This window comes from Gamsiella multidivaricata, assembly GCF_025024155.1.
Source record: "Gamsiella multidivaricata strain RSA 2152 chromosome Unknown BC939scaffold_33, whole genome shotgun sequence".
NCBI lineage: Eukaryota > Fungi > Mortierellomycota > Mortierellomycetes > Mortierellales > Mortierellaceae > Gamsiella > Gamsiella multidivaricata.
The window spans coordinates 151,581-170,541 of NW_026251741.1; the positions used below are offsets into that span (position 1 = coordinate 151,581).

The 18,961-nt window shown below is 48.1% G+C and overlaps 7 protein-coding genes across 7 annotated transcripts; 5 read left to right on the forward strand and 2 right to left on the reverse strand.

The window, feature by feature from the left end:
- Positions 1 to 1,023: 1,023 nt before the first annotated feature.
- BC939DRAFT_503261 (uncharacterized protein) lies at positions 1,024 to 3,705 on the forward strand (the record flags this gene model as incomplete). The annotated part of the gene is made up of 1 exon (XM_051560382.1): positions 1,024 to 3,705. The coding sequence occupies one exon, from the start codon at positions 1,024 to 1,026 to the stop codon at positions 3,703 to 3,705; it is 2,682 nt and encodes an 893-aa protein (XP_051412118.1).
- BC939DRAFT_451728 (uncharacterized protein) lies at positions 3,549 to 4,776 on the reverse strand. The gene has a single exon (XM_051555713.1). It carries the CDS (start codon positions 4,515 to 4,517, stop codon positions 3,981 to 3,983), a length of 537 nt encoding a protein of 178 aa, XP_051412119.1. The 5' UTR covers positions 4,518 to 4,776; the 3' UTR covers positions 3,549 to 3,980.
- A 2,620-nt stretch (positions 4,777 to 7,396) lies between these two features.
- BC939DRAFT_451733 (uncharacterized protein) lies at positions 7,397 to 9,025 on the forward strand. Its single transcript, XM_051555714.1, has one exon. The coding sequence runs from the start codon at positions 7,453 to 7,455 to the stop codon at positions 8,944 to 8,946; it is 1,494 nt and encodes a 497-aa protein (XP_051412120.1). The 5' UTR covers positions 7,397 to 7,452; the 3' UTR covers positions 8,947 to 9,025.
- A 3,687-nt stretch (positions 9,026 to 12,712) lies between these two features.
- Positions 12,713 to 13,791, forward strand: BC939DRAFT_477234 (uncharacterized protein; the record flags this gene model as incomplete). The annotated part of the gene is made up of 2 exons (XM_051558655.1): positions 12,713 to 12,715; positions 13,405 to 13,791. The coding sequence occupies 2 exons, from the start codon at positions 12,713 to 12,715 to the stop codon at positions 13,789 to 13,791; spliced, it is 390 nt and encodes a 129-aa protein (XP_051412121.1).
- Positions 13,792 to 13,837: 46 nt separating this feature from the next.
- BC939DRAFT_503265 (uncharacterized protein) lies at positions 13,838 to 14,356 on the forward strand (the record flags this gene model as incomplete). Its single annotated transcript, XM_051560383.1, has 2 exons — positions 13,838 to 13,868; positions 14,040 to 14,356. The coding sequence occupies 2 exons, from the start codon at positions 13,838 to 13,840 to the stop codon at positions 14,354 to 14,356; spliced, it is 348 nt and encodes a 115-aa protein (XP_051412122.1).
- A 1,203-nt stretch (positions 14,357 to 15,559) lies between these two features.
- Positions 15,560 to 16,021, reverse strand: BC939DRAFT_451740 (uncharacterized protein). The gene is made up of 2 exons (XM_051555715.1): positions 15,837 to 16,021; positions 15,560 to 15,648 (listed from the first exon to the last, which is right to left on the reverse strand). The coding sequence occupies exons 1-2, from the start codon at positions 15,951 to 15,953 to the stop codon at positions 15,565 to 15,567; spliced, it is 201 nt and encodes a 66-aa protein (XP_051412123.1). The 5' UTR covers positions 15,954 to 16,021; the 3' UTR covers positions 15,560 to 15,564.
- A 1,458-nt stretch (positions 16,022 to 17,479) lies between these two features.
- BC939DRAFT_477235 (uncharacterized protein) lies at positions 17,480 to 18,204 on the forward strand (the record flags this gene model as incomplete). Its single annotated transcript, XM_051558656.1, has 2 exons — positions 17,480 to 17,584; positions 17,689 to 18,204. 2 exons carry the CDS (start codon positions 17,480 to 17,482, stop codon positions 18,202 to 18,204), a joined length of 621 nt encoding a protein of 206 aa, XP_051412124.1.
- Positions 18,205 to 18,961: the final 757 nt, after the last annotated feature.

The following is an 18,961-nucleotide window of genomic DNA, read 5'->3' on the forward strand; positions in this document are numbered from 1 at the left end:
AACATCGGTTAGAGGAACGATACTCAGCGGTCCCTCCTATTTCTACGCACCAATGCTGCTGCCTAGCACCATCGCTTCTTCGCGCACGGTCGAAGAGTTGTTTGTTTCTGGAGGTAGCAAGACTGCCTCCAATGTTGCACCAAGATTTTGTACCTTCGCCACCTTCGCCATTGCCTCTAATTGCTTTTCTGTTTTCATTCCTTTCTTCACTCCCAACTCCCGACCCCCACCACCCGCCCATTTTCTTGCTTTGCGAACATTACTATGACAGTTGATACTACGGACCTGCACCCCTCACAGGCCTTTCGACTACGTACACCCCCAGGTTCATCCACGCAGGCCGATATCGTCAAGGTCAAAACACGACTCGACACCAAAACTGGCCAACACATTGTTTTATGGAGGGATGTCCTGCTTTATTTCAAGAATGCTCAGTGTGCCATGGAAGCCGGAGAAATAGTAGCGTTCCTGACCGACAAAAACCTTGTCCAGTAAGTTGTGAGGGGAAAGCAGATGACCATTGGCTATAACACCGTTGCTAATTGCTATCATTCTCTTTTAAACTGAAGCCTTAAGCCTTTGAGGATCGATCATCGTCCTGGAGTTGTGCTCGATGTGGTTGTCGGCAACACCGGACAAAGCACCATCGATCGTGCAAGAGATGAAGAGCCCCTCCAGCAAACTGTATCCACAATGTCAGCCGCTCCCTTTCTCGCTATGGGTATGCCAGCCAAGACCACTGACCTCTTGCAATGCATCTTGCCTTCGTATGCGGCTGTTGATGATGCGGAATCTGCTACACAACAAGTCACTGTCCTCTCCATATTGGACCAGACGTCCTCGCACAAAGACCTCGCTGATTGCTCAACCGAGATGACACAGTAGTTGACCTTGTCTCCCCAGGCCTACCTCAATCAGTGCTCTTTGCAGCTTCAGGGCATCCAGCGCGGCCAAATTGACATTGTCGCAGAAGTGCTCAAGAATAGGTCTCTTCAAGAGCAGATATTTCTATTACAGTAGCAGATGGATGAGAAGCAGGTGCAAATGCTTCAGATGCAACAGAAGATGGACGAGAAGCAGGAACAAATGCTCCAGATGCAAAAGCAGGCCCTCGATCGCTTAGCCGTCATCCAAAGCCGTGTCCAGGCCGTCCTTACACAGACCTACGAGCTTCATGAGTATCCTATTCCACGACTCTTCATTGTTCTTCCAAAGGCATCAAGACATCAAGACAAGCTACTTAATCCGTTCTCGGAGCAGTTTCGTCTTTATTTCTTGTGCGAATGCGGCTCTCACACCATGTCCGAGGGAACCAAGATACCGCACGAGATCCACCTGGCCAAGCACGAGGGATACGACCTGAGCCGCCCAAACGAGTTCTTTGAGAAGTACGGGTCCTATGTCCTGACGCTGATGCAAATGATCAAGTACGGGATCACAATTGCCGGGGTGATTGTGCCATCGCTGGCACATTTCAAGATTGCAGAGGGAGTCGAGGCGGTCGAGGGGCGGCTCAAGTTTGTGAAAGAGAATCTTGGGTCACTGGTAGACAGCACGATCAACTTCATTGAGGACCAGCAGCAAAATAACAAGAGTGGGGTAGATGCAGCTGAAGAACAGACGAGGGTGGACGAACTTGATGTCCTGGAGGGAGCAGATCTTCGACAGCTGGAGTCGTATCTGAAGGTCCAGGATGAGGGTCGCGCTCTAGGTAATCTGTACCGGATTGTCACTGAGGAAGGACACGTCAAATGGGTGTGCATCGATCACTACCGTGAGAACTATCGAGAGTCGGCAGTGCAGCAACTGAGAGATGTAGTGGAAGTCAACTTTGGTACTTTTATTGAGGAGCAGGGCAAGGTCAAGATCAATCTGATGTCCGCTCCCCAGGCAAAGCAGTTCTACGAGGCACTGGTCAAAGCACGAAGGATCCATGAACTGACTGTAAAGCTGTGGTGGGAAATGACACTGGAAGATCATCGGAAACTCCGTGCCGCTATTACGAATGCGAATGTAGCTTGTCTGAAAATGAAGAGGTTCAGTAGCAAAAAGCCAACATTGGATTTTATCAACCGCAATCGGCGCTTTGACCCGATCATGGAACTCTTGTCGGACGGGCGGCTCCAAGCTGTCACACTACAAGGGTCTGAGGACTTCTTCTCCCGGATCAGCAGTTCCTCCATCAGGCCCGCTCCTCGACTTCGAATTCTATACATGCAACCCATTCACCTCGAGGACGCCGCGTCCCGGACAACATTCGTCAGACTTCTTCAGAACTGTCCCAACCTAACAAAGCTGCAGCTTGGAACAAAGGAGCTGGGCACCATCTTCGATACAGTTATGCACAATATCGAGCATTTGCCAAACCTTAAAGTGCTGGAATTACGATCTCCAAAGGACCACATCATCATCGACCTCCTCAAGAGCGAGGTCCAGGGCGCGTGGGCCGAATTAAGCAACTCTTGGACTTATGACCCATTGCATCAGCTGTTTTTACGGAAAGGTCTACTCACTCGACTGACGATTACGAGTGCTGCTATTGATCAAGCTAAGGAATTACTTCCAGAGATCCTATGCAGAAATCCAAGGCTCTTGGAAATCAAACTCAGTTGCCCATGCGCACGATTTCTTGATATGCTCGACTTGATTATATCGGCGAGAAAGCGGGGGAGGGCAAAGGGATACGTTTACGCACCATTGCGACTCGATTTTGCAACCCATTTCGGCGGCACAGCCGACGATCGTATCATCTCCTCTGTACACCTCTCGAAGGAGTCTGATGTGGTCGACATGTCCACTGACATCAAACTGGGGGATGGATGGCGGCCTGACCAGGATTATCTCTCCTCATTAATCAACCGATACGGATGGTCCATTAATATACTGAATGCTCTATCTGGGATACTCAGCGATGATATTGCTCAGCAACTGGACAAGTCAACGGAAGAGAAGGGATCTAGGATCACAACTCTTATGCTGGACGCATATAATCTGTCCTTTGTGGGTCTGGAGTGCATGGCTCGAGTCATGGATCGGTCGAGCTATCTGCAGGAGTTCCAGCTCCACCTTCAAAACACATTGGTTGACGATGCAGTGGAGAACCGGCTGCTTCATAGGCACAAGGAGGCGTTGACTGTGTTGAGGACGCCTGTAGCATCGGATGATTCGCATATCCCATGGCTTGCGAAAACCTTGTCAAGACACGATGTACGAAGGCTGAAAATTCTTCATTTCATGGCCTGTTATAGCAAAGCCATCTTTCCGCAAGAGTACGTTCCTTGGCTCGCTGCAATGGTCTCCTCTCCAAACGATCCATCCGTGCAAAAGTCGCCCCTACCACAGAGTCTGGAAAATCCCCAGGTACTGCCATCGGCCGAAGCTGCTGCTGATACTCCGACGGCATGGGAGCCATTGCAGATGTTCGGACTGTCTGGATTTTCACTTGAACCGGAGGACTGGAAGGCAATTATTGAGGCGCTTGATTTTTCTAGGCTGAAGAGACTATACGTTTCCAGGAGCAACTTTTCAATCGAGCAGTTCAAAACACTGGTTGATTGCATTCCAGACGACAGCTCAGATGTACCGCTAGAACATTTCTACTTTTATGGATCAACTCTTTCTAAACAAATTATGTCTTCCGAGATGCAGCAGCAACGCAAGACACTTTGTGAGAAAGTGCCCCAAATCAAACTTTTTTTTGGATGATTTTAAACAATAAAAATTGTACCTGACGGAAATAAAGATCCAGAAGCCTCCTCCCATGTTACTGGATGGAGCTGCACATACTGTATTTAGCAACTTGCAGCAGTCGTTGTTGTTATTCGTGCTCTTGGAGGAGCGCGACCCCGTCAGGGAGTCCTCTGAACTTGACAGGATAGACGGTGAAGTCTCATTTTGGCGATGGAAGGAGCCGGGACCATTGTGGATAGCCATGAAATGGGGACTGGCGGGAAAAGTTCCCTTCCTGAGTAAGTCCTGTCTTAAGGGAACGTCTTTCCAAGCTGTGGCAGCCATGGATCGGACGTGGCCTGAACCTTCAATCTGGTAAGTCGCTCCTTATGGCGATGTAGCAGACGCGTAGACTTTGGCTGTGTATCGACGAGTGCATCGTCATGTAGTAAGAGCTCGAAGTGCTGCAGATGATGCGAACGAGTAACGATCTGATCCATGCGGTTCAATCCTTCTGACGACAAGTGCACTCGGGTGGCGGTCAAGACCGTGAGCTTCGATCCTCTGTCTTCGGTTGCTCTGTCCAGCGCAAGCACAAGGTTGTCTTTCAGAGTCATGTCTATGGTTGTGATAGACCAGCCATATTGACGGAATAGCGAGGGAAGGTAGTCCCGGTCGGACATGGAGATGATGTTTAAGGTAGTGACCATGTCGGATATGTCAGAGCCGTCCGAGAGCTGTACTGAGGATGCGATGCGTTCAGTGCCGTCGACGGCTGAAAGATCGAGGCGCCGAAATGCTGGGACATGTCCCTCTACCTTCCATTTCTCTCTCATCGATACAGCCATTTTGATCGTAGCAAACAACTGACTGTTGGTGCACTTGAGCTGAACTTCAGAGAGTTTTGGATTCTGGCGTAGGATCGTGATCAGCTTTGCCTCCTCTGATTCCAGAAGAGACCTGAGTCGAAAACCTGGTGAGGATGCCCTTTCTGAAGAACATCAGGCATCATGGACCGACTCCCTTGAAATGCAATAGAGTACCCCATACAAGCTGCATGCTACCCTTGGAGGACTCCACGGTCACTTTATACTGCAATTGGTTGGGTGGCTCCAACAAATGCAGCGCCCTGAGACCCGATAGTTTGTCAAGCTTGGCCATGACGGCGTCAAAGATATTGCCTGGGTCGTACGATCTGTGTCTCAGTTCCGATAAAGCCGGACAGCGTTCGAGAATAGCGGAAAGCACAGATTTGGCTGTCTTATTCTCGAAGGAGCCGTATTTCAGCGAGAGAACTCGGATTTTGGGTGCCATCCTGATGGAAGGACCATCGAATTGTAGGAAAGATTTGACTGGATTCGTACATTAGAAACGAGCTGTGCAAACTTCTCTTGGAGTTTGTTTCGTGAACGCGCTTTTTGTGGTCTGATTTTACCATCACTCGAACATCGATTAGAGGAGCGCTACTCAGTGGTTCTTCATATTTCTACGCACCAATGCTCCTGCCTAACACCATCGCTTCCTCGTGCATGGCCTGAGAGTTGTGGGCTGTGCAAGTCTTCTTTTTTTAGTTGGTTGTTTGTTTTCAGGGATGGATGGTAAGACTGTCTCCAATGTTGCACCAAGATTTTGTTCCTTCGCCATTGCCTCTTACTGCTTTTCTCTTTTTTTTCCTTCCTTCAGCCCCACCTGCCCATCCTCTTGCCTTGCGAGCATTACCATGACACTCGATGCTACGGACTTGCGCCTCTCGCAGGCCTTTCGACTGCGTACATCCCCAGGCTCATCCACACAAGCTGATATCGTCAAGGTCAAAACACGGATTGACACCAACACCGGCCAACACATCATTTTATGGAGGGATGTCCTGCTCTACTTTGAAAACGCCAAATGCGCTATGAACGCTGATAACGTCGTTGCATTTCTGGCCGACGACAACTTTGTCAAGTAAGCCGCAGAAGAAATGAAGTACCGAAGAATTATAGGCAACAGTCCACGGCCTTCTCAAAAAATACTGCATAGAGGATGGTGACTAATACCCGTCGGCTTTTATTGAAGCATAGCCTTGAACCTCTGAGGATCGATCATCATCCTGGAGTTGTGCTCGATGTGGTTGTCGGCAGTGGCGGACAAAGTACCATCGATTGTGCAAGAGATGAAGAGCCCCTCCAGCAAACCGTATCCACAATTTCAGCTGCTCCCTCTTCCATTATGGGTATGCCAGCCAAGGCTACTGACCTCTTGCAATGCATCTCACCCTCGTATGCGGCTGCTGATGACGCGGAATCTGTTACACAACAAGTCACTGCCCTCTCCATATCAGACCAAACGTCCTCGACCAAAGGTCCCGTTGTCTGCTCAACCGAGATGACACAGCAGCTGACCATGTCTTCCCAGGCCAGCCTCAACCAGTGCTCTTTGCAGCTTCGGGACATCCAGCGCGGTCAAAATGACATTCAGTGCGGTCAAATTGAAATTGTCACAGAGGTGCGCAAAAGTAGGTTTCTTCAAGAGCAGATATTCCTATTACAGCAGCAGATGGATGAGAAGCAGAAGCAAATGCTCCAGATGCAACAGCAGATGGACGAGAAGGACAGGATTGCGCAAAAGCAGCAGTTGGAAGCACAGCAGCAGTTACTTGAGAAGCAGGAGCAAATGCTCCAGATGCAACAGCAGGCCCTCGATCGCTTAGCCATGATCCAAAGCCGTGTCCAGGCCGTCCTTACACAGACCTACGAGCTTCACGAGTATCCTATTCCACGGCTCTTCATTGTTCTTCCAAAGGCATCAAGACGTCGTGACAAGCTACTCAATCCTTTCTCGGACCAGTATCGTCTTTATTTCTTGTGCGAATGCGGCTCTCACACCATGTCCGAGGGAACCAAGATACCGCACGAGATCCACCTGGCCAAGCACGAGGGATACGACCTGAGCCGCCCAAACGAGTTCTTTGAGAAGTACGGGTCCTATGTCCTGACGCTGATGCAAATGATCAAGTACGGGATCACAATTGCCGGGGTGATTGTGCCATCGCTGGCACATTTCAAGATTGCAGATGGAATCGATGCGGTCCAGGAGCAGCTCCAGTTCGTGAAAGATAATCTTGGACCACTGGTAGACAATACAATCGACTTTATTGAGGACCAGCAGCAAAATAACAAGAGTGGGGCAGACGCAGCTGAAGGACAGACGAAGATGGACGAACTTGATGTCCTGGAGGGAGCGGATCTTCGACAGCTGGAGTCGTACCTGAAGATCCAGGATGAGGGCCGCACTCTAGGCAACCTGTACCGGATCGTCACTGAGGAGGGACACGTCAAATGGGTGTGCATCGATCATTACCGTGAGAACTATCGAGAGTCGGCAGTGCAGCAACTGAGAGATGTGGTGAAAGTCAACTCTGGGATGTTCGATGAGGAGCAGGGCAGTATCAATATCATTCTGATGTCCGCCGCCCAGGCAAAGCAGTTCTATGAGGCACTGGCAAAAGCAAGAAGGATCCATGAACTTGCAGTCAGGCTGATGTGGGATATGACACTGGACGATCATCGAAAGCTCCGTGCCGCTGTCACGAATGCGAACATAACTAGTCTGACAATATGCTTCTACAGTAACAAAGTACCTGCATTTGATTTTATCAACCGCAATCGGCGCTTTGACCCGATCATGGAACTCCTGTCGGACGGGCGACTCCAAGCTATCACACTAGATGTTTATGAGGGTTTCTTCTCCCGGATCAGCAGTTCCTCCATCAGACGCGCTCCTCAACTTCGAACCCTATCTATGCGTCCCATTCACCTCGAGGACGCCGTATCCCAGACAACATTCGTCAGACTTCTTCAGAACTGTCCCAATCTGACAGAGCTGCAGCTTGAAACAAAGGAGCCGGACGCCATCTTCGATATGCTTATACGCAATGTCGAGCATTTGTCAAACCTCAAAGTGCTGGAACTCTGTGTAGGATCTTCATCGGACCATATCATTATCGATTTCCTCAAGGGCGAGGTTCAGGGCGCGTGGGCCAGATTAAGCGACGGTCTGGTTTATAAACCATCGTATCTGCTGCTTTTACAGAAAGGCCTACTCACTCGACTGAGGATTGTGAGTACCGCTATTGATCTGCCGGAGGAATTACTTGCAGGGATCCTATACAGAAATCCAAGGCTCTTAGAAGTCAAGGTCCTTTGCTTATGCGCGGAATTTCTTGAGATTCTCGACCTGATTATATCGGGGAGAGAACGAGGGAGGGCAATGGGATACGTCTGTGCACCATTACGACTCGACTTTACAGCCGTTCCCGACGACACAGCCGACGATCGTATCATCTCCTCTGTACACCTCTCAAAAGAGTCTGATGTGCTCGACATGTCCACTGACATCATACTGGGGCGTACATCGCAGCCTGATCAGGACTGTCTCTCCTCGCTAATCAGCCGATACGGATGGTCTATCAAAATACTGGATGCCCTGTCTGGAACGCTCAGCGATGGTATTGCTCAGCAACTAGACAATTTAACGGAAGAAAAAGGATCTAGGATCACGACTCTTGCGCTGGACGCACGTAGACTGTCCTCTGTGGGTCTGGAATGCGTGGCTCGAGTCATGGATCGGTCGAGTTATCTACAGGAGTTTCAGCTCCACGTTCGAAGCCCATTGATTGACGATGCAGTGGAGAGTCGGCTGCTTCATAGGCACAGGGAGGCGTTGACTGCGTTGAAGGTGCAGGTAGCATCGCACGATCCACATATTCCATGGCTTTCGAAAGCCTTCTTGCCAAGACGCGATGTACGAAGACTGAAGGATGTCTGTTTCCACAGCGAGTTCAAAGGCACCTTTCCACAAGAGTACGTTCCTTGGCTCGCTGCAATGGTCTCATCTCCAAACGATCCATCCGTGCAAAAGTCGCCCCTACCACAGAGTCTGGCAAATCCTCAGGTACCGCCGTCGCCCGGGGCTGCTGCTGATACTCCGATGGCATGGGAGCCATTGCAGAAGTTCGAACTGTCTGGATTTTCACTTGAACCAGAGGATTGGAAGATAATTATCGAGGCGCTTGATTTTTCTAGACTGAAGACATTAAACTTTTCCAGGAGCAACTTTTCAATCGAGCAGTTCAAGACTCTGGTCGATTGCATCTCAGACGCTGGTTTTGATGTACCGCTAGAACATTTCGACTTTCGTGGGTCAACTCTTTCTGTACAAATTATGTCCTCCAAGATGCAACAGCTACGCGAGACACTTAGTGAGAAAGCGCCCCAAATCGAACTTATATATTGATGATTTTAAGTAATAGAAATTGTACCTGACGGAAATAAAAGATACTGCGCCTACTTTATTCAGCAACTTGCAGCAGCAGCAGTTTCGATATGTAAAAGCCTGTTTTTGTTCGCAAGCTCCTGATATCCCGACGCAATGGGAAAGCTCTATCCTTTCAGGAAGAGATGATGTACCTGATTGACTGTACCTTCTGTCGCTGTGGGGCAGATACCGGTATTGTCGCATTTGTGATCAGTGCGCAGAAGAAATAACCGAAGAAAGAAAAAAAAAAACGTTGTCCAAAGACTAATTTCTCCACCATGTCTCATAAGGATAGGGGTGCATCAGTTTGGTTGGTTGCTCTACAATCGTCTTATCAACCAGCTTTATCACAGTAGTCAGCAATTTCATCCATAACATCTTTTTCTTTGCTTGGTTCGACTTCATGTATACAAAGAAAAATTAAGAGTAAACAAGAAATAGCTTTATATAAATGCGGATGTGTGTAAGCGTCTTGTAAAAATAAAACGTTCAATCTATGGACCATGGGTCTACTTCAAAGGGATCTTCTTGATGACTGGGACCTTCTTCAGACTGTGCATCAGGTACAGCGCTGCAGTCAAGAGCGTCAGCGATCCAGCTTGATAAGCAATGCCGAGCGAGACAGGGGGAACTTGGGAACGCAAAGGAGCAGCTCGATAGCATTTATAACCACAGCATGGCTGTTAAAAAGCACCAGTAGGATGCTAGGAAGGCGCAGAAAGCAGGGTACGCGATTATTACGAACCGGCTGCTCAAGATGGTCGGAAGTGCAACTGGCAGACGGAGGGATGAAGTGAACAAGATTATGATTGGAGTGGACCTTTGAAAGTTCTCAGCAAAGTTAAGGTTCTCCTCTTTGCATACGTCCTCCCAGTCGTACTTTGTTTAAAAAGTAGTGTACAACACTACCAATGAATATGGGATTCGAGGGCACATTTTTATTGTCAATGGTACTAATGGATTGTTGTTGCTAAGTTCGCTCTCTTGGGTACATTGTCGTGGGAGTGAACGAGTATCACACCTCCAAAAAATGCTCAACCTGCGAGCATTTTGTCGAAGAAGTGGAGATCCGTAGGTTGTATTGTACGACTTGCAAGACATACATGGACCGCGATGTTATGGCTGCTCACAACACCTGCAATGTTGTTCGTGGGAACTTGCTCCATCAACGGCGACCGCTATATCTCCAACCGGTAGATGACGTCGGGAGCTGCCCTTGGGGGCAGGTTGCGAGGCCGCAGACAAATACTAGCAGCAGCAGCAGCAGCAGCAGCACTAACAGCAGCACTAACAGCAGCATGGCTACTATCAACAGTGCTAGCAATTCGAACACCGGTAACATGGTTTTTGGATAGTAAGGAACTCGAGCGCGCAAGCAAGCAGCCTTTGTGGGAGGGCCTGCCATCCACTGTGTGCCTAAGCGAGCGTAGCTGTTTCAATCTTAATATTATGTGTGTCCGCAAACACATTAAACATTATCGGTACGGGAGAAATTATTGGGCGAAGTAAGAATGCCGGCCTCAAAAAAAAATTCATTTGCCACCAAAAGCGTTGCTACCAAATTAGTCTCTTTATTTGACCAAGAGCGTGTAACATGGAATTTGTGCGCTAACTATTCTTCACATGGGAGTTGTGCGCTACTTTTGCTAACTGTTTTGCATGGGAATTGTGCGCGGGTAGCTGGGGAGTTACAGAGAGTAATTTTTTTTATATGGTAGACTAATCAAAATACAGCTTGGCGCCTTCGACAACATCTTCCTTCTTGAATCTGGACACCAAGCAGTTTAAACAACCGATGTAGATGAGTTCCATGTCCCTGGGGCAGGCAGGCTTGTGCTTACAGGGAATTGTGATCTCTTTTTCTGCACGGCAGAAACAGCAATATGATTTGACGAATTTGCACATTAAATGAGGGATAAAGAAAGGATGATGGTTCGTATCCCAAATTGCATCTTTCACCTTTTATACCCGCACTCACGAACTCTGTTTTTCTGTTTTTTCTACTTAACGCCCAAAATTGCTGCTGTGCTTGTGTTCAAAAAAACTCACAGGCCAATGAAAATAATCCCTCATGCCCTTGACGCGACATCGATCGATCGGCTTTATTATACGTAGTTATTGCCTACATAGTCCAATCACGTCCTTATTTCGTTCGCCAAAAGGAATCGATGGGAACGTCAAGCAGAACGGGCGACTTCCAGTACAAGAGAACTTCCCGGACTATGGCGGGTATCAACTGGGTCGATAAATGAATTGTTGGAAAGCACATTGGCACGTACTGTTACATTTATTGATTGATGAAAGCATCCTGCGTTATCATAGCTCTTGAACCTGCCAAGTTGCCTATCTTGGAATAAGTACCTGCACGCAACACCCTCTCCCTCCTCCTACTTCCTGGAATGTCTATCGAAGTCCCATGCTCCAATTTGATATCAACAAAAACACAGCGAGGGCAAAACACAATAATTAGTGACTGTAGAGCTTGCTCAGCTCACCCAGCTCTTCAAGGACTCCATACCCTCCAACAATACTATCCAAACTCAAGGCCGAGAGTATGGAGAAATTGCTTTTGAATTGCACAGCGTGATGCAGAGTTCAGGATGTAGACACTGGGCGAGCGAGACTCAGTGCAGGTTCTATAGTTGCGACCAGATGATGAAGTGGTGGTGTCAAGAACCCGTAGCAGTGGACATCATTGGGCAAGTCATGCTCGGGAAGGTTAAGAACACAGTCATGGCTGCTTTTAGGACTCTATGTCGTGCTTCGCATTCATTGACCAAGTGTGCTTCTATGTACATTCGCTTAAGCGCCGAGTTCAAAAAGACGCGACGATCAAGAAGCAGTACCATACCTTAGTGCGATAACTTCCTTACAAGTCTGCTTCCTGCGCACTAGAGCTGAACAATAATGGCCTGCAAGAGGACGTTTTTAAAACAACTTTTATTGTTGTGCTGATGTCCTGATATCCTAACATCGTGTGCTGACATGCGGGCCATTCTCTTTTCGGCGGTGCTCTCATCTATTTTATCTTTACTTTAATGATCAGAAGCTCAAAAAGAGTGAAATGTCGCGACGCGATGGAAGGCCGTCTATGAATGAAGATACAAGTGGAAAGAGTCGCTTTTAAATCGCTATCAGTAGCCCACCCCTTGCTGAGAGGCATGCCCTGACTGTGCGAAGTCCTGCGATTGTAGCCACACACCTCCTACCGGTCCTTGCAAAATAGCGGACCAGAGTCGGTTGGTGATATATCTTTCAAAATTTGAGAGACCACCACCCGCATCTACAGCCGAAGCTCTTTAACATCCACAGCGAACACATTGAGTATCCAAATGCAGTGAGTCCACAACCACCCGTTTTCTCCAGGCCCATACTATTCTCCTCTCTTCATCTTGATTGTCATGGCAACTTCAGCAAACACTGTACTTCACCTTGGAATTTGCGAGCGGGAAACAGAGTACTTCGATGAGAAGACTCGAGTATGGCACATTAGAAGCGTGGCGTGCACAAGTGTTGCCGCCATGCGCTTTTGCCACTCAGTGCTCGTGACTTTCGCCACCATCAGTACGAGGATGTCCATATATGGTGTTTGTCAATCGAGACTGACTCGCCCAGCAAACATATATTTCGCGCAACGGTAAGCACTTTCGACATTGTCTTTTGTTTGAGGCAGCATTGGGTCATCCGAGCCAGCTGGATTTGGAATCATGGAGAGGTCGCGCTCTCCACGCTCTTCCTTAACAGAATGGTATGCCCGCCAAACGACTCGTCGGTTGGGAGGTGGATGGTCTATAAGCGTTGAGCGACTCCCAAACTCGGTCAGCGCCTGCTACAAGCAGTATCCTCGAGACAAGGATAATGGAGGGTCCGAGCCGGCTGGATTTGGAATCATGGACTTCCTTAACAATTCGGTATGCCCGCCACACGATCCGTAGTCTATATGACTCTGCTACCTGTCATCTGAGAAATGATGAAGGGGTGTCGGGTGGGAGGTGGATTTCTTTATATACGTTGGGCGACCCACAATCGGTCAGCGTCTGCTTGGGCAGTGTTTGCCTCATTCCTCATTCCTCATTCCTCAATATCCCTTTTCAACATGTCTGTATTTTGCACTCACAAAATCAACGCGACTTGATTACAGACTGATATTTCATATCCTGTTCGAAACTGAACTTGACTCGACAGACTAATGTTCTATTGCGACAAGCGTAACGTGATACAGTGCGGGACGTCTAGTCGCGACACGTAACTTTTATCTAGAAACACCTATTCATTTTCAAGTACAACCACTGAATCGAAGTTTGGATCATTAAAGTGCGTATAACCCTTCCCTCTACAAACCAATGTTCGCCGTTTATCAATATAACCTCTAGTTCCAAGGTTTTTGAGTTTCAACGTTTTCTACGTACAGTGGCGACTAGATGTCCCGCACTATAGGCTCTTGTAGGCGTCAGCTTTATTTACTCGCCCACTGAGGGAGAGAACCACCCTGCCTCCTGTCCTATTGCTCACCTATCCCTCATGATGGACAAGGTTCCAGAAGCAGGATGGAAAGCTACCATTGACGGCAGCAAACCCGGCGCCGACTTCTTCTTGACCAGGACACCTGCTGAGTACAATCCTTTAGCCTACTTCAAGCATCCTGGAGCGACATCCTCTCTTCGAGAACACCTAGCGCATGAATTATCGGAATGGGTCAAGTGCTTTTCCGCCTCGGACAAGCAGATTCTTCGCGACGTCGCCAGTTCCTTCAGGTCTTATCGGAAGCAAACAATGTCGAAATTCTGGGATGAAATTGCAATTGTTGGAACAGCGGAAAAATGATCTCCGCAGACAGAATGTCACCTAGCTCGGAATTGATGGTGACGCCATGACCAGGGAGCTGGACGAGGCACTGAATGGTAGGTCACATTCTGTTATATCGGAGTCAGTCTCATGGTTGCCTCCAAATGCTGAACCTCGACATAGGTCAGCATTGTTATCTGAATGAAGAGTCTTATCCATCAGTCTTTACGCAGAACTAAGGAAGATACTAATGCAACGCACATCACTCCAATGCTCGTTTACTTCAGCACCATTGCAAAAACTTAATCGACCTAAAAGATCATCCGCTGAAGTCGTCCCTGAGCCAGAGAGCGTGAGCACTCCAAACCAGGAACGATCCACCAAAAAAGTAGCATTCCAGGATGCTGAGTTTTCGTTTAAAAGTGGGAGCGACTACATTGGCTCCAACCCGTCCTCGGCAAGATCATCTCTCAACTCCATCGACTTCAAGTATATCGACCGCTTAGCTGGGCCAGGAACAACATCTTCACGACTCAACAAGCAGTCGGCTTGTTATAGAAAAGACCAGCGTTTCGGAAGTGCTGATGGACGCTCGCCGCGATAATCCTAAGAAGCAAAGCGAAATTACAGATGTGTCTGATCTCTTGTAAGTGCTTCTTCCGCTTCAAGTCCTTCTTTGGAGAATGGTGCTTTGAGTCCTTCAAATCTTCTTCAGCTGTAAACAGATCTCAGATCCCGGTGAGTGCGACAAAGCCGCGTCTGAGGTGAGGGCATCTTGATTGGTCGTATTCTGATTTTGTCGCCATTTCGTTCCGTGCTGATTCGAGTTGGTTGTTCCAGCGCGAGAGAATACAACTTTTGACGGGCCAGGTCAGGCTCTCCAAATCGCGATTCTTTGGACGGTAGCTTGATTTTCTGACCGTGAAACTGTAGGTGTAAGTGTAAAACAAAACATAATATGGTTATTTCTTTGCAAACGCAAAATGACGCCAGAGTAAAATGAAAAAACGTATAAAACGATCAGTGCTTGCAAGGGCAAGAGCAGATGATGCGAGAGTATGCCATGGTTCCTTAAGTTTGACTTTGTTGGCATCGGGTGTATCACTGAATGGCGAAGATGGCGAAATTGTTGGCTGGCTCGAGGGTGAAGCTGCGTCATGAGCAACTGGTGATGAGCGACTGCCGGTATGAGCTTTCTTTTGGATGTGTTCAATTGACCCATTACTTTCGTCGGTTTGGCGGCTATTGGTACCTTCACTGCCCTTGCTTATGTCCGTTGGCGATGGGCGCAGGCTATCTTTTAGTTGATCTGCCGAACTCGAGCCAGCGTTGATAGCCAAATGGTCAGACTTTACTTGGAAGACAAAGAAAGAAGCGAGGAGAGCAAGCTGCTTTTAGCCATATTCTGACTGACAATACTGCAATAAGGTACGGGTCGATGCTCTCAACGGAAAACGCCTCCAGTTCGACATTATCTCCAAGCCTTTGACAAACCCCTCGGTATCGCCCCCATGATCGACAGCGTAGACTTCTGGTAGTCAATGGACAGGATGCCTGTTGTAAAAGAACCGGTCTATTTTCAAGCAGTCCTCCATTTTCTCGAAGCCCGCCGTTGTCTGAAAGCTTTCCGGTTTCTCGAAGTCCTCCAAAGGATTAGGAACATTGGCGTTAATTGTAGGCCGGTGACCTATCGGGGTGCACGCAGAATCAGGGAGACGAAGACCCATCGGTAAACAGGTGAGACTATACAAACAAGTTAGAAAGAGTAACAAAAAGCAAACTGCCAGTTAGGCTCTGTTATATCAACCTTTGTCAAAACAAAAGGGGTGTGTATGCCCACTGACAATTCACACCCCGCTGCAAAACCTGTGATGTGTATGCCCATTGACAATCGACATCAGAGTGGCATCTCCTGTGGTCCAGTGACACTTCAGGAGTGTAGAGATCAGAGAACCTGGCAAGGATCCTCGTCGCACCCCTACTGAGCCCCCGAGTAACATTCTCCAACCCCATTGAGCAATGCAGCCCGGAAAAAAACCTCAATGCTAAAGGGAGTGTGACGCATATGCCCATTGACAATCTGCATCCAGATGTCTTCCCCTGTGGTCCAGTGACACTTCAGGATATGCAGAGGTCAGAGAGGCAAGAGCTCTCGTGACATCTCTACGCGACTTCTCACTCACTTTTGAACACAAGAACATTACCTTGTTGTCTGGAACTTTTGGATGGATGGACAGACAGTGACTGTAATCGAAGGCAAAGGCGAGTGATTAAGAGAGGAATGAGGGCGGGGAGTATTGCTGAGAAGCGCCTATGTAAAACAAGCGCATTGCAGCAAAGGAGAGTTTCAGTTCTGGGCTGATGCCTCAAACAATCGAATATGCAAATCAAGAGGCCAAGCAGTGGCACAGAAATGAATCATCTTTCTGAGAGAGCTCAATTACCTAATAAAAGTCCGTCGAAAACACGTCATGGGGCTCAGACCCATAAAACGTGCTCAGACTCCGAAGATTAATGTGGCATGGGCATGGGGGCTGTGCAGGGTAAGAAAACCGGGCAGAGGTACGCTCTCATTGGATTCCGGCTTGCTCAAGGACAGTAAAGTGCGGGATCTGCCATGACACGCTGACTGGCCGCTCGGTCAGAGGTAGAGATCATGCCAATGAGCGACGCGAGATGACGACCGAGAGCAGACGATAGATCCAAAAGCATGCAGAGAACGGCAATAAAAGATGACGATGGTGCGACGTGCATCCCCTTCCCAATAGAAAAAAAAAAAAAAAAAAAAAAGCTGTTGCCCAAGGTGGCGGACTGGTCTCCCTTCCAACTTGGTAGAGTGCCGACTTATGGCCGACTGTGAAGCCTGTCTGTCTGCTCTCATCATCTCCTTTTCTAATCACGCCTTGCGCGAGTCTCACTACGGCCCGAGTACACCCCTAAACGCGGAAAATATCTCACCTGGATACTTATAGTACATACGCTTCTGTCACTGCGCTAGCACCATATATCGCGCCCGCGTTCCGCCAGAATTACCTATGTTTTTTTTTTATCGCGCACAGCTTTTTTTTTATCGCGCACAGCTTTTTTTTTTTATTGCGCACAGCTCTACCGCTTATCCGCCGTCTTTAGATATTTAGTAACCGCGCGTGACATCATTCGACTCGCGTTTGGGCGACCTTTCTTTGAAATTAAAGGCATGATAAAAAAAAAAGCTATACAGCACTGTTGCACTGCTGCATCCAACGGATGACAGCTTCGGGCCATTGCCTGCTCAGGCAGGCCCAAATACCAATTATCCGAATAAAGTGTTCCTTTCGTACTAAGTTCAATTACTATTGCAACAACATTTCATCAGTGAGGTAAAACTAACCTGACTCTCGACGGTCTAAACCCAGCTCACGTTCCCTATTAGTAAGTGAACAATCCAACGCTTACTGAATTCTGCTTCAGTATGATAGGAAGAGCCGACATCGAAGGATCAATAAGTAACGCTTGGCTGCTTCTCTTGCTCTCGCCCTTTCTCTTTCTCAAGCTCTCATTATTTTGTGTTTTCTAGCCCATTGCATAGGCTTTTCGATCTCTTGTCTTCGAAGAGAAACAGCTAGCGCAGAAGGAAGGTCACGATCCAAGGCAAGTCTGCACCGACAGCCTCGTGAAGGACATCCTCAGTTCATTTGACCAGTGTGAGCTGGAGAGAATCTTGCCGGTTTTCTTTGCTGGATTGAGCATGTTCCGAAAGTTTAACAAATGGAAGATCTCTCGGTCAGAGGTGAGCTGGACCGCATCAGTGATTGTTCCTATTCTGGAGGAGTTCATGTTTGTACAGCATGAGGTCATGTTCACCTGGCAAATGCCCTGTATTTGCACTTGTCGCGGTGGCATGTATCGTATCATCCTCTTTGACCAATACTGGTTGTGATCACTTTTATTAACTAGCGCCAACTCAATCACATCAGCTGGCAAGCAACGCAGGAGCAGCCATACCAGCCAGATGTTATCGGATTGGCCGATGAGGGTAAGACAGAGGTCTACTATGGAGAGATCAAGGTGGCTAAGGCCGGTCTTGAGGAGCAGCACACAGATCGTCTTCGGCTGATCATCTTTTCCAAGGATGCTCTGGACCTTTTTGAGCGGACTTTGGACACCACTCCTCCTGTGATATCCGCCCAAGTGGTGGGGCGACAGGCGGTGTTTTATTATGCAGTCAAGATCGGCAACACCATCTTGCACTGTAAGCTTTCTTCATTCAGCATGCCTGTGACCCTGGGCGAATTCAATCTACATGACGTTTTCTTTCCTTTCTTTCCTTTCTTTCCTTTGTTCCAGGTGCAGTCGCTGACCAGGTTGGCAAAGGAAGGCTTAGATCATAAACGACAAGCACCTTTGGCCACTGTACCTTTCCCGACTATGGGTACTCCTAGTCTCCGTATAGCCATGAACAAGAACAATTAGTTTTAGTGATTTGCTGACGATGTGTCAAACTAAGCTCTATTTTACGGGACTTGAATTGACTTAAGAAGGTATATCTTTACTTCGTGGGATGCATCCGTATTTACATGTATCGTCTGCCCGTGGAGTACCTCAAGCAGATTAGTCGAGTTGCCGATCTGAGCATTGGCGACGTAAACGGCCAGGGTTCATCCCGCTTGAAGGCTGAGAAAGCGAAAAGCCTCATAGCCAGCGAAAATAAAGTGCACGAGCAAGCAGCTACGCTTACGAAGGTTGATTTATTCATCCTATTCTCCAATGCTACATTATCGCAAGCTGATGTGCTTTGTACATAACACGCCAAAATGTTCAACCTAACACGCCTGTAACTTTTATGACTCAAAAAATGGGCAGCATCAAGATGAACGAAACTAGCTACTATCCGACCCGGAGCAGCTCATCATTCTCACGATCCTCATCGATGACGACGAAGGAACAGAGGATGCAATCGCAAAGCTGAAAAATCAGAAGAGCACGCGGATACTAGTTGTGGGCAAACACACCGCAGAGGCAAATGAAATCCGCCATTGTGGCGAGGTTTGAAAGAGCAGGTTATATGGCGCGTTTGTGTGCAGCATGTTTGGCAGAGAACCCGTTTGATTTTGCGAGTGCTAAAGTTTGAAACCCCCTAGTGTCCATAGTGTACGACTCGTGGGTATCTGCTGTGATCTGTATCCATGGGTGTCTTTCCAGGGATCGATGTGGCCCAGACTTGGCATTC